Raw genomic sequence first — 12,655 nt, forward strand, 5'->3', positions numbered from 1 at the left:
GTAGCACACACTTTCAATATAGTCAAAAACATAAGTGAGGAGCACAGAGCCTGAAAAAGCAGATCTTGCAGAAAGACTTAATCAGACTACACTATTCCAACTTGTTCGGTACTATTCAAAATGTCATAGACTGTCACATGTAAAAAAATTATGCTGACCTAATATTTATATATATATTAACTAGGATGGGATATAGTATCTGTGTCTAGACATAGATCCTGTGTAATACTCAACATGTCAGGTGCAGGAATAAGGAGGACTGAGTTTTGAAAATACAAGTACAAAAGAATGAAAGTTACATTTAGAAGCACAGGGACACACAGGTCCTGTGTAATACTCAACATGTCAGGTGCAGGAATAAGGAGGACTCGGTTTTGAACATTATGAACAAACTCACGTTCGGTGATTGTTCTTTATATTTCAGGTCTCCAAAGAGATTTTGTTTCAGGCTGCTGATGTGGACACATGCAGATCTTTTCCAGACAACTCACCAGAGGTAATTTTCATCTTCAATGACCTATTTACTTTATAAAACAAACTCATGAGAGTGATATTCAGTACTATACAGATATTGAAGTCCTATGTAATGCTCAAAATGTAAGATGCAGGAATTTGGAGGACTGATTTTTGAAAATACAAGTACAAAAGAATGAAAGTTACATTTAGAAGCGCGCAGATACACAGGTCCTGTGTAATACTCAACATGTCAGGTGCAGGAATAAGGAGGACTGAGTTTTGAAAATACAAGTACAAAAGAATGAAAGTTACATTTAGAAGCACAGGGACACACAGGTCCTGTGTAATACTCAACATGTCAGGTGCAGGAATAAGGAGGACTCGGTTTTGAACATTATGAACAAACTCACATTCAGTGATTGTTCTTTACATTTCAGGTCTCCAAAGAGATTTCGTTTCAGGCTGCTGATGTGGACGCATGCAGATCTTTTCCAGACAACTCACCAGAGGTAATTTTCATCTTCAATGACCTATTTACTTTATAAAACAAACTCATGAGAGTGATATTCAGTACTATACAGATACACAGGTCCTATGTAATGCTCAAAATGTAAGATGCAGGAATTTGGAGGACTGATTTTTGAAAATACAAGTACAAAAGAATGAAAGTTACATTTAGAAGCGCGCAGATACACAGGTCCTGTGTAATACTCAACATGTCAGCTGCAGGAATAAGGAGGACTGAGTTTTGAAAATACAAGTACAAAAGAATGAAAGTTACATTTAGAAGCACAGGGACACACAGGTCCTGTGTAATACTCAACATGTCAGGTGCAGGAATAAGGAGGACTCGGTTTTGAACATTATGAACAAACTCACATTCAGTGATTGTTCTTTACATTTCAGGTCTCCAAAGAGATTTCGTTTCAGGCTGCTGATGTGGACGCATGCAGATCTTTTCCAGACAACTCACCAGAGGTAATTTTCATCTTCAATGACCTATTTACTTTATAAAACAAACTCATGAGAGTGATATTCAGTACTATACAGATACACAGGTCCTATGTAATGCTCAAAATGTAAGATGCAGGAATTTGGAGGACTGATTTTTGAAAATACAAGTACAAAAGAATGAAAGTTACATTTAGAAGCGCGCAGATACACAGGTCCTGTGTAATACTCAACATGTCAGGTGCAGGAATAAGGAGGACTGAGTTTTGAAAATACAAGTACAAAAGAATGAAAGTTACATTTAGAAGCACAGGGACACACAGGTCCTGTGTAATACTCAACATGTCAGGTGCAGGAATAAGGAGGACTCGGTTTTGAACATTATGAACAAACTCACATTCAGTGATTGTTCTTTACATTTCAGGTCTCCAAAGAGATTTCGTTTCAGGCTGCTGATGTGGACGCATGCAGATCTTTTCCAGACAACTCACCAGAGGTAATTTTCATCTTCAATGACCTATTTACTTTATAAAACAAACTCATGAGAGTGATATTCAGTACTATACAGATACACAGGTCCTATGTAATGCTCAAAATGTAAGATGCAGGAATTTGGAGGACTGATTTTTGAAAATACAAGTACAAAAGAATGAAAGTTACATTTAGAAGCGCGCAGATACACAGGTCCTGTGTAATACTCAACATGTCAGGTGCAGGAATAAGGAGGACTGAGTTTTGAAAATACAAGTACAAAAGAATGAAAGTTACATTTAGAAGCACAGGGACACACAGGTCCTGTGTAATACTCAACATGTCAGGTGCAGGAATAAGGAGGACTCGGTTTTGAACATTATGAACAAACTCACATTCAGTGATTGTTCTTTACATTTCAGGTCTCCAAAGAGATTTCGTTTCAGGCTGCTGATGTGGACGCATGCAGATCTTTTCCAGACAACTCACCAGAGGTAATTTTCATCTTCAATGACCTATTTACTTTATAAAACAAACTCATGAGAGTGATATTCAGTACTATACAGATACACAGGTCCTATGTAATGCTCAAAATGTAAGATGCAGGAATTTGGAGGACTGATTTTTGAAAATACAAGTACAAAAGAATGAAAGTTACATTTAGAAGCGCGCAGATACACAGGTCCTGTGTAATACTCAACATGTCAGGTGCAGGAATAAGGAGGACTGAGTTTTGAAAATACAAGTACAAAAGAATGAAAGTTACATTTAGAAGCACAGGGACACACAGGTCCTGTGTAATACTCAACATGTCAGGTGCAGGAATAAGGAGGACTCGGTTTTGAACATTATGAACAAACTCACATTCAGTGATTGTTCTTTACATTTCAGGTCTCCAAAGAGATTTCGTTTCAGGCTGCTGATGTGGACGCATGCAGATCTTTTCCAGACAACTCACCAGAGGTAATTTTCATCTTCAATGACCTATTTACTTTATAAAACAAACTCATGAGAGTGATATTCAGCACTATTCAGATACAGAGGTCCTATGTAATGCTCAACATGTAAGATGCAGGAATTTGGAGGACTGATTTTTGAAAATACAAGTACAAAAGAATGAAGGTTATATTTAGAAGCGCGCAGATACACAGGTCCTGTGTAATACTCAACATGTCAGGTGCAGGAATAAGGAGGACTGAGTTTTGAAAATACAAGTACAAAAGAATGAAAGTTACACTTAGAAGCACGGAGATACACAGGTCCTGTGTAATACTCAACATGTAAGGTGCAGGAATAAGGAGGACTCGGTTTTGAACATTATGAACAAACTCACATTCAGTGATTGTTCTTTACATTTCAGGTCTCCAAAGAGATGCCGTGTCAGGCTGCTGATGTGGACGCATGCAGATCTTTTCCAGACAACTCACCAGAGGTAATTTTCATCTTCAATGACCTATTTACTTTATAAAACAAACTCATGAGAGTGATATTCAGCACTATTCAGATACAGAGTCCTATGTAATGCTCAACATGTAAGATGCAGGAATTTGGAGGACTGATTTTTGAAAATACAAGTACAAAAGAATGAAGGTTATATTTAGAAGCGCGCAGATACACAGGTCCTGTGTAATACTCAACATGTCAGGTGCAGGAATAAGGAGGACTGAGTTTTGAAAATACAAGTACAAAAGAATGAAAGTTACACTTAGAAGCATGGAGATACACAGGTCCTGTGTAATACTCAACATGTCAGGTGCAGGAATAAGGAGGACTCGGTTTTGAACATTATGAACAAACTCACATTCAGTGATTGTTCTTTACATTTCAGGTCTCCAAAGAGATTTCGTTTCAGGCTGCTGATGTGGACGCATGCAGATCTTTTCCAGACAACTCACCAGAGGTAATTTTCATCTTCAATGACCTATTTACTTTATAAAACAAACTCATGAGAGTGATATTTAGCACTATTCAGATACAGAGTCCTATGTAATGCTCAACATGTAAGATGCAGGAATTTGGAGGACTGATTTTTGAAAATACAAGTACAAAAGAATGAAGGTTATATTTAGAAGCGCGCAGATACACAGGTCCTGTGTAATACTCAACATGTCAGGTGCAGGAATAAGGAGGACTGAGTTTTGAAAATAAAAGTACAAAAGAAAGTTACACTTAGAAGCACGCAGATACACAGGTCCTGTGTAATACTCAACATGTCAGGTGCAGGAATAAGGAGGACTCGGTTTTGAACATTATGAACAAACTCACATTCAGTGATTGTTCTTTACATTTCAGGTCTCCAAAGAGATGCCGTGTCAGGCTGCTGATGTGGACGCATGCAGATCTTTTCCAGACAACTCACCAGAGGTAATTTACATCTTCAATGAGTTATTTACTTTATAAAACAAACTCATGAGAGTGATATTCAGTACTATTCAGATACACAGGTCCTATGTAATCCTCAAAATGTAAGATGCAGGAATTTGGAGGACTGATTTTTGAAAATACAAGTACAAAAGAACGAAAGTTACATTTAGAAGTGCGCAGACACACAGGTCCTGTGTAATACTCAGCTTGATAGGTTCATACATTAGGTGGACATTATTTCTTTTTTTTTAATTTAGAAGCCTAGACTCATTCAGTGTTCATCCCTTCATTTTAGCTCTCCAAAGTGTTGCTGTGTCAGGCTTCTGATGTGGATGCCTGCAGATCATTTTCGGGCAACTCACCAGAGGTAATTTTCCTCTCTAACGACTTCTTAACTTTTACTTTTTTAAATTTTCACTCATATAAATTATATTCAGTTGTGTATAGATTCAGTTGGTTTTTGTAATCTTTAATTTCACAAGTTAATACATTATGAAGATTATAAATCCAGTTCAGTCTTCTGAAGCATGTATATTCAAATTATTTTTTGGGGTGGGGTGGGGTTGTTTTTTTGTTTTTTTTCATGTGAGATATCTGCTCACCATCAAGAATATGGAGCATGACCATATTCTTAAGGGTCATGCTCCATGCATGCTTTTATACAATATATTTATGTACAATACCAGTCAAAAGTTTTGACACACCTTCTCATTTTAATGAGAATGAGAAGTTGGCTCCAAACTTTTAACTGGTAGAGTAAATCCACAGTGAATGTATGTTTTTGTTCTATTTTAGTTGATTAGTTAGGTTTGTTCTGCTGAAGAACAAGCTAGGTTGAGAGGGGATCTTTTTTCTGTTATTCCAGGTGTGTAATTTTTCCTCTGAATTTTACATGGCAACAAGTTATTAATGTAGATTTAAGGTTTGAAGTTTCTAATTTCTAAACAATTTCATTCACAACAGGGATAACACATACAAATCATGTCACTTTCATCCTTAATTCATGTTTTTATAGAAACAGAGTACAAACGATTCATTGGTTTTGATATTCTACACTTCACAAGTGTCCGTTAAGATTCTTATCTTATGATTACACTTTTTTTTGGTCAACAGGACTGTGATCATGATCTTGTCCCTGACAAAATGTCAAGTTTAGAAAAATGTGTTTCATGTGGAGGACCTTTTGCACCTCTGAAATGGAGTGGTGTGAGATGTAAAGGTAATTTTTTGAAAATGGAAGGGGGGCTTCATCTGTATCTTTTGAATGTGATGCCACAGGAACACTTTTAAAAACCTGTTCCATGTGTAGCTGTGCTATATGTTTAAAATGAGCCATTTGCTGCTGCACTGACTTTTTAAGTACTTTCCATGCTACCTTCTTTTATTAATTCTTAATTTTCTCTTTCTAGTTTGCAACCAGTCCTGGCACAAAAAGTGTTATGTTAAACACAAGGTGGACATCACTGAACTTCTGCAAGTGGTAAGCTTTTTAGTAGAATTATTCTCGGTGCAATGCTTTCCAAGTATGCAAAATATAATATATGTATATACGATGGTTTTTAATCATTATCAGGTCTGTACAGAACCAAGTTCAAGTGAGGTGGTATCATCAGAAGAGGAGTATGTTCCTGATTCCATAGATGATTCAAACAGCTCGTGCGATGACAGATCAGAGCCTTTAAAAATCAGTTACAAACAAGTACAGAATTGTGAGGTCTCCACCAGCAAGTCTTCTTCCAAAAACAAAAGACACCACCAAGAAAGTTTTGTAGAGGAAAACAGAGAGCCCGTTTCTGAAGCTGCAGAATCATCAACTGAAGATATGATCAGCACAAGTCAGCTTGAAGTATCAAGAGTTACTGGCAATATAGGAAACGCTGATGCCGAAGACATATTTGTTGATGATGGTGCTGATGCTATGGCTGAAAAAGTCTCAAACACGTCATCCTTGCTCAGAAATAAAACTTACTGCTACATTTGTGGGAAACTACAGACAAAGTTTACACGTCACTTAAAAACTCACGAGAAAACACATGCAGATGTTGCTCAAGTTTTAAGTCTTCCCAAGAGGTCCAAACAACGTATGAAAATGCTTATAAAGCTTCGCAACAAGGGAAACCACAAGCATAACTCAGAGGTCTTGGCGAGTGGAGTTGGATCACTAAAACTAAGACGCACATCAAAGAAAAAGTACAATGCAAAAGATTACATTCACTGCATGTACTGCCAGGCATTATATCTGCGACGAGATCTTTGGCGACATGTTCGAAAATGTTCTTCAAAAGCAGTAGAAGCCACTTCAGAGATTGGAAGAAAAAAAGTTTTGTCTTTGGCCTCTATGAATGAGTCAGCTTTGTGTCAGCAGATATCACCAGGTGTTTGGAGCGTGTTAGCTGTTATGAAAGATGATGAAATAACTTCTACTGTGCGAAGTGACTTCTCTATTCTTCAGCTGGCCCAATCATTCTTTAACAAATATGGACAGGATCCCACCAAATATGACTACATTCGCCAGAGACTCAGAGAATCTGGAAGACTCCTGCTCACGCTTCGCAAGGAATTCTCAATACATAGTCTTGAGGATGCTGTGAGACCTGAAAATTTTGATGTGGTTATCAAAGCGGTCAAGAAAGTATCCGGGTATGATGAAGAAAAGCACTGCTACCGTACTCCAAGCCTTGCTCTAAAGTTAGGTCACTCACTACAGAAAGTCAGTGATATTTTACATTGCAGAGCACTCATGGCACAAGACAGTACGCTGATAAAGTCAACCCAGAGTTTCAAAACTCTCTATGCTACAAAGTGGTCTGAACTCATCTCTCACACCGCTTTAACTACGTTGAATGAGCAGCAGTTTAACAAGCCCTCCACTCTTCCTTTCACCGAAGATGTTCAGCGTCTTCACAGACATCTGGAGAAGACTACAGAACAAGCATTGAAGGACTTGGAAGACAATAGTTCACCAAAATCATATAGTGAACTGTGTAAAGCCACCATGGCAAATATAATACTTTTTAACAGAAGAAGAGGGGGAGAAATTTCAAAGATGACAATGAATGGCTTTCTGGAAAGAGACACAAGTCCCCTGCATAAGGACGTCGCATTTGGACTGACAGAATTTGAACTTCGCCTTTGTCAACACTTCAGTCGTGTTGAATTAAGGGGTAAAAGAGGCCGGAAGGTTGCAGTGTTACTCTCGCCAGACATGGTGAATGCCATAACATGCCTAATAGAAAAAAGAAAAGACTGTGGTGTTCTGGCAGAAAACCTGTTCCTGTTTGCCAGACCTCATTGTCTGACTCCCTACAGAGGACAGGACTGTTTGAGGTTTTATGCCAGTGAATGTGGGGCTGAAAACCCTGAGCTCCTCAGGTCAATGCAATTACGCAAACATGTTGCAACTTTGTCTCAGATCTTGAACCTCAAGAATCACGAGTTGGACCAAGTTGCTAACTTCCTTGGCCACGATATTCGCGTTCATCGTGAATATTACAGACTTCCTGAGGCTACTACCCAGCTGGCCAAGATATCCAAACTGCTGCTTGCCATGGAGAAAGGATCTCTCAGAAGCCTTCAAGGCAAAACACTTGACGAGAATGAAATCGAAGGTAATGCCATTTAAAGTTGTTTACATTAAAAATTAGACATGTTTCTAGCAAATATATGGTAGCAAAATGGAACACACATTGTGCATAGGCAACTTATAACACTTTAACCTCATGGTTCATTAAGGCAATATAATTTATTTTAACTAGACAACCTACAGTTGACCGATTCAGATGCTGAGAGTGAGGTCGATGCTGAGAGTGAGGTAGATGAAGCAAATCTCACACATCCACAGACCGGTAAGTACTGTGTGATATATATATATATATATATATATATATATATATATATATATATATAAGGAATCTGTTGAGGAACCTAGCGTGTATTTATTGTCACCAGATGGTTAGACTTTTAACAGTTTAGCTACATGCTATGTTGTATTCGTAACCAATTTTAATTTCACTGTCAAGTCAATAACTAAAATTTCTTGCTGTTTTCTAGTATTTCAGACATATATTGAGGGGACATTAATTTGTATCTGAAATACTAGAAAACAGCAAGGGCCTGAATGACTTAGGTCCCAGATAGCAATTGAGCACTCATGCAAAGAGACTTCCACAGTTGGTTTGTGTTCTACAGATGGGTCTCTCTGAAGTCGCATAAAAAGATGGCAAAGGGTGTAGTATGTCAATTAGATTTTTGAACATTTCCTGGTTTATTCTGTAAAAGTGTGCTTTTGTCCAAACTTGACTTCATGTGCCAAATGAAATTCAGTCCCAAGGACTTCAAATTTCAGGGGAAAAGGCAAATAACCATAAGATATTATTATTATTATTATTATTATTATTATTATTATGAGAGTAAACATTACCTTTCCACATAGCAAGTTAACCAAAATTTCACTGTAATACTTTTACTCATCTTTCTATGTATGCAATGAAATATATTATATTTTATTACAGGTTCTGCAGGACCATTGATGGCTAGGCAACCTGTCGAGGAACCTCCATTATCCATTATCACCATTATCACAAGGTTAGCCCATATCCTCAGTATACTAACATGTCACCATTTTTGATTGCTTTTAGGCTATGAAATAATGCACAGTGGATTCAGACCTTCTTCACTCATTTCAATTTTGTTGTCACAGCAACAGTTCAAATAAATGGGTGATATGTAAGCTAAATTTCAAGTGATCTGAATGTAGAATACAGAAGTAGTAGCTATAACTGATGACCAGGACAGTCTTTTCAATCTAACAATTTACTCATTGAATACATTACAGTGCAACAATTAACATATAGGCATGGCTGCTGCTTTTCAGTGTGCACAACAGCAACTACAGCGTCTAGGCTTGCACTTCCTAATATAAAAATAAAAGCACTTCCTATCATACCATTCACAATGATGAATCAACTTAAGCAAATAATGTTCTTAGCTTTCAACTGCAGACAGTTGAGTTCAGACTGGCCAATGCTTAAGTACAGGGAGTTACATTAATCTAAGCACAATGTAATAAAGGCATGAATGACTTTTTCTAAATTGCCCCTTCTAAGATAAGGTTTGACTCTGGCTAGAAGCCGAAGCTGAAAGAAGCTAGCCTTGACCACAGAGCTAATCTGCTTGTCTAATTTGAACACCCCATCAATAACACCAAGATTCCTTACCTGTGATGGTATATAAGGTGCTAGTAGGCCAAGAGAAATGGTAAGAACCTGGACCAAGTCAGGGTGACCAAACAGGTTAATCTGTTTTGTTTTAATTTAATCTTAAGAACTTTAAGTCCATCTTTGTCTTAATATCCCTCATGCAATTAAACACAGCATAAATAGATTTCTTGGAAGGTGCCTTTAATGGCATGTAAACCTGCACATCGTCAGCAAAGCAGTGAAAAGGAATATTATACTTCCTAAATGTCGACCCCAGGGTAGCATGTAAATGGAGAACTGTAGAGCACCAAGAACTGACCCCGGGGGAACCCCACAGGTCAGAGGGGCCACCGAGGAAGAAAACTGCCCCAACAGCAGACAGAAGGCTCTATCTGTGAGGCATCCCCTCATTAACAAGGAGTAGCGATGCAACCTCCCAACAAGCATGTAGTTTTGAGATCTGACAGTTTCAAGTTGAAGGTGGGACTGCATCAAGGATCAACTCTCAGCCCCTTATTTGTCCTGCTGATGGACAGACTAACAGTTGAGGTCAGACAGGAATCTCCATGTAATATGATGTTTGCATACAGTATCATGATTTGCAGTGAGAGCAGGGAACAGGTAAAAGAGAACTTCGAGAGATAAAAGCTTGCACTGGAAAGAAGAGGAATGAAAGTCAGTTGTGAGACAGAATACGAGTGTGAATGAGGACGGTGGTAGAACAGTCCGGTTACAAGGAGCAGAGGTTGCAAAAGTGGAGGAATTTAAGTAGATCAACTATCCAGAGAAATGAAGAGTCATGAAAAAGAGGTGAGGAAGAGAGTACAGGCAGGATGGAATGAATGGAGAAAATTTTCAGGAGTGGTGTGTGACCAAAGAGTTGCAGCAATAGTAAAAGGAAAGGTTTAAAAGAGAAGAGTGAGTCCAGCTATATTGTATGATTTAGAGACAGTGGCACTGAGCAGAAGGCTGAGCTGTATATGACAGAGGCTTAGATGTTAAGATTCTTTGTGGGACTAATGAGGATGGATAGGATTTGGAATGAAAATGTCAGAGGGACTACGCAGGTTGGACAGTTAGGAGAAAAAGTTAGAGAGGCCAGACTAAGATTGTTTTGGGCATGTGCGGAGGGACAGTGGACATATTGATCAAAGAATGTTAGAGATGGAGCTGCTAGGCAGGAGACAGAGAGGGGGACCAAAGAGATTGATGGATGTGGATGAGGAAACTTAACAGATAGTTGGTGTGAGGATAGAAAATGTAGAGAACAAGGGGAGGTGGAAGAGGTTGACTTGCTGTGGTGACCATCTGACCTGAAAGAAGGGGCTGATCTACTAAAGTATGTATTTGGTGGAATGTCTCCTTGTTAGTTGCCTGGTTTGCTTAGCTCTCTCTGTGATCGCATCCTTGTTTTGCAAAAGCTGGTTGACTTTCCAGTCACTGCTTGAGTCTTATTTTAGTGCATAAGTCAGCTCAATATCTTTTGTTATAAGCTGTAGTAGCACTGGGCATATCACACATCCATGTGTCGCTGTGAACTACAAGTCTAAACCGTACATCTGGATTTCATCATTAAGAGAATAAATTCATTATTTATCCATTAGTTGCTTAACACCATAAAGGAGAATCTTGGACTTCACAGTATTTAAGAAACCTACCTACAACAAATAAATGCTCATCCAGACCATTGTTATTTTTTGTTTTATAATCTTTTCTTTCTTCATTTCAGCACAAAGTAAACACACAGATGCTAAGGAGAAAGAACCCAACACAAAACTAAAGAAGGACAAAGAGCCCAGCAGAAAAAAGAACACAAATAAACATTCTGGTAAATGCTACCACACATACACAAGTCACTAAACACCAAATTACTTAAGCACAAAAGCACAACTGAAGCATGGTCAAAAGAAATTATCCACACCACCCAAAGGCAATATGGTGACCATTCTCTTTCTGCAGGATACTGTGAGCTGATATTTTAGCTAATATATCTGGCCTAAATGCACATACCATATAAAACTGTACCTTGTATTAAATTGATACATTTTCAAACTGTCAATATTCAGATGCTAGAAAATAGATGCAATTTAGTGATCAGTAATAGGACTAATGTTTATAGTACTTTCTTTATACATATTTTAATCTGTAATGTTTTTTCAAAACAGCAAAACACCAAAAAACTGTAATAAGCAAAGCAATGGGAATATATTTTCTAATTTGGTTATTAAGTTAGATTTAGTACACCAGGGTTCTCAACTTTGGGCTTTTGCTGATACAGCACCTATAGAGAAATGTGGTGCTGAGTGGGATCTAGGGACCAGCAAGCCTCTTTTGGCTTTGGATGGTTCTATGAAAGCTGCTGAGGCCTGTTTGTCAAACAAATACTATTTTGAAATTACGAAAATGCCTTTTCTTCAGAATTCAATCATATAATCAACCACACTTACCAAGCAAGTGTCAATGGCAGAATAAGCTGTTTAGCATTGGCAGAAATTTATTTTCATCTGTGCAACGCACATGCTCATTTCTGTAGCTTGTCCCGCTAATGTATGTTCTTTATTAATTCACATTTTAAAAGGGGAATAAATAGGCATTACATCAGTACATAATTTATAGCCAAGAACCATTGTTTTAACAAATAATATACTAAACACAAATTTCCTTATTTAAAAACTGTTTAAAATGGAGTTGGTTTTCATTAATAATTTATTTGTCTTTTTTCTAGTATCTCTGGAAAGTGCTAGAAGAGCAAAAAAGAATCCATGGTCTCCCATGGAGGTTGTCGCAGTCATATTGTTTTAATGTTTGTCAATGTGTTGTCTTTTACTACTATTGTATATTCATGACGTTTTCTGTTGTTTGTCCTTCTGCCTAGGGACTACAGATGCAAATTAGCAAACATGCTATAATCTGGCTCATTTACAATCTGTACTAAGTATTGATTGTTTTATTAATGTGCATTGTCCCAAATAAATAAAATAAAAAATAAAAATGAGACATTTTGGCGAACACATCAAAAAAGGAAAACTGGCCACTATGATTGAATGCCAGCAATGCAAGAAGGCTGAAGATCCTGCTCTGGCTGCCCGCTCTATCCAAAACATAAGAGATTTTGTAAGGAATCGGGGCATAACTATGAAAAGAAAAGAAAATCCTGGATAGAATATGGGAATGTGATGAATTGTCCTTTAGTGATATCATCAGGACACATGGGA

At 37.8% G+C, this 12,655-nt stretch overlaps 1 protein-coding gene across 1 annotated transcript; it reads left to right on the forward strand.

Annotated features, from left to right (window-relative positions):
* Positions 1–4,587: 4,587 nt before the first annotated feature.
* On the forward strand, positions 4,588–12,349 carry LOC115781402 (uncharacterized). The gene is made up of 8 exons (XM_030731043.1): positions 4,588–4,609; positions 5,356–5,461; positions 5,652–5,722; positions 5,816–7,850; positions 7,998–8,087; positions 8,754–8,826; positions 11,170–11,268; positions 12,166–12,349. Exons 2-7 carry the CDS (start codon positions 5,386–5,388, stop codon positions 11,177–11,179), a joined length of 2,355 nt encoding a protein of 784 aa, XP_030586903.1. The 5' UTR covers positions 4,588–4,609; positions 5,356–5,385; the 3' UTR covers positions 11,180–11,268; positions 12,166–12,349.
* The last annotated feature ends 306 nt before the right edge of the window (positions 12,350–12,655 follow it).

The sequence above is a fragment of the Archocentrus centrarchus genome, chromosome 6 (assembly GCF_007364275.1).
Source record: "Archocentrus centrarchus isolate MPI-CPG fArcCen1 chromosome 6, fArcCen1, whole genome shotgun sequence".
NCBI classification, from domain to species: domain Eukaryota; kingdom Metazoa; phylum Chordata; class Actinopteri; order Cichliformes; family Cichlidae; genus Archocentrus; species Archocentrus centrarchus.

Bases quoted from the DNA above. Each gene is read 5' to 3' on its own strand.
- LOC115781402 (XM_030731043.1), top strand. From the start codon at position 5,386: ATGTCAAGTTTAGAAAAATGTGTTTCATGTGGAGGACCTTTTGCACCT. The intron at 5,462-5,651 runs GTAATTTTTTGA...TTCTCTTTCTAG, and splicing joins GAGTGGTGTGAGATGTAAAG to TTTGCAACCAGTCCTGGCAC. The intron at 8,088-8,753 runs GTAAGTACTGTG...ATTTTATTACAG, and splicing joins TCTCACACATCCACAGACCG to GTTCTGCAGGACCATTGATG.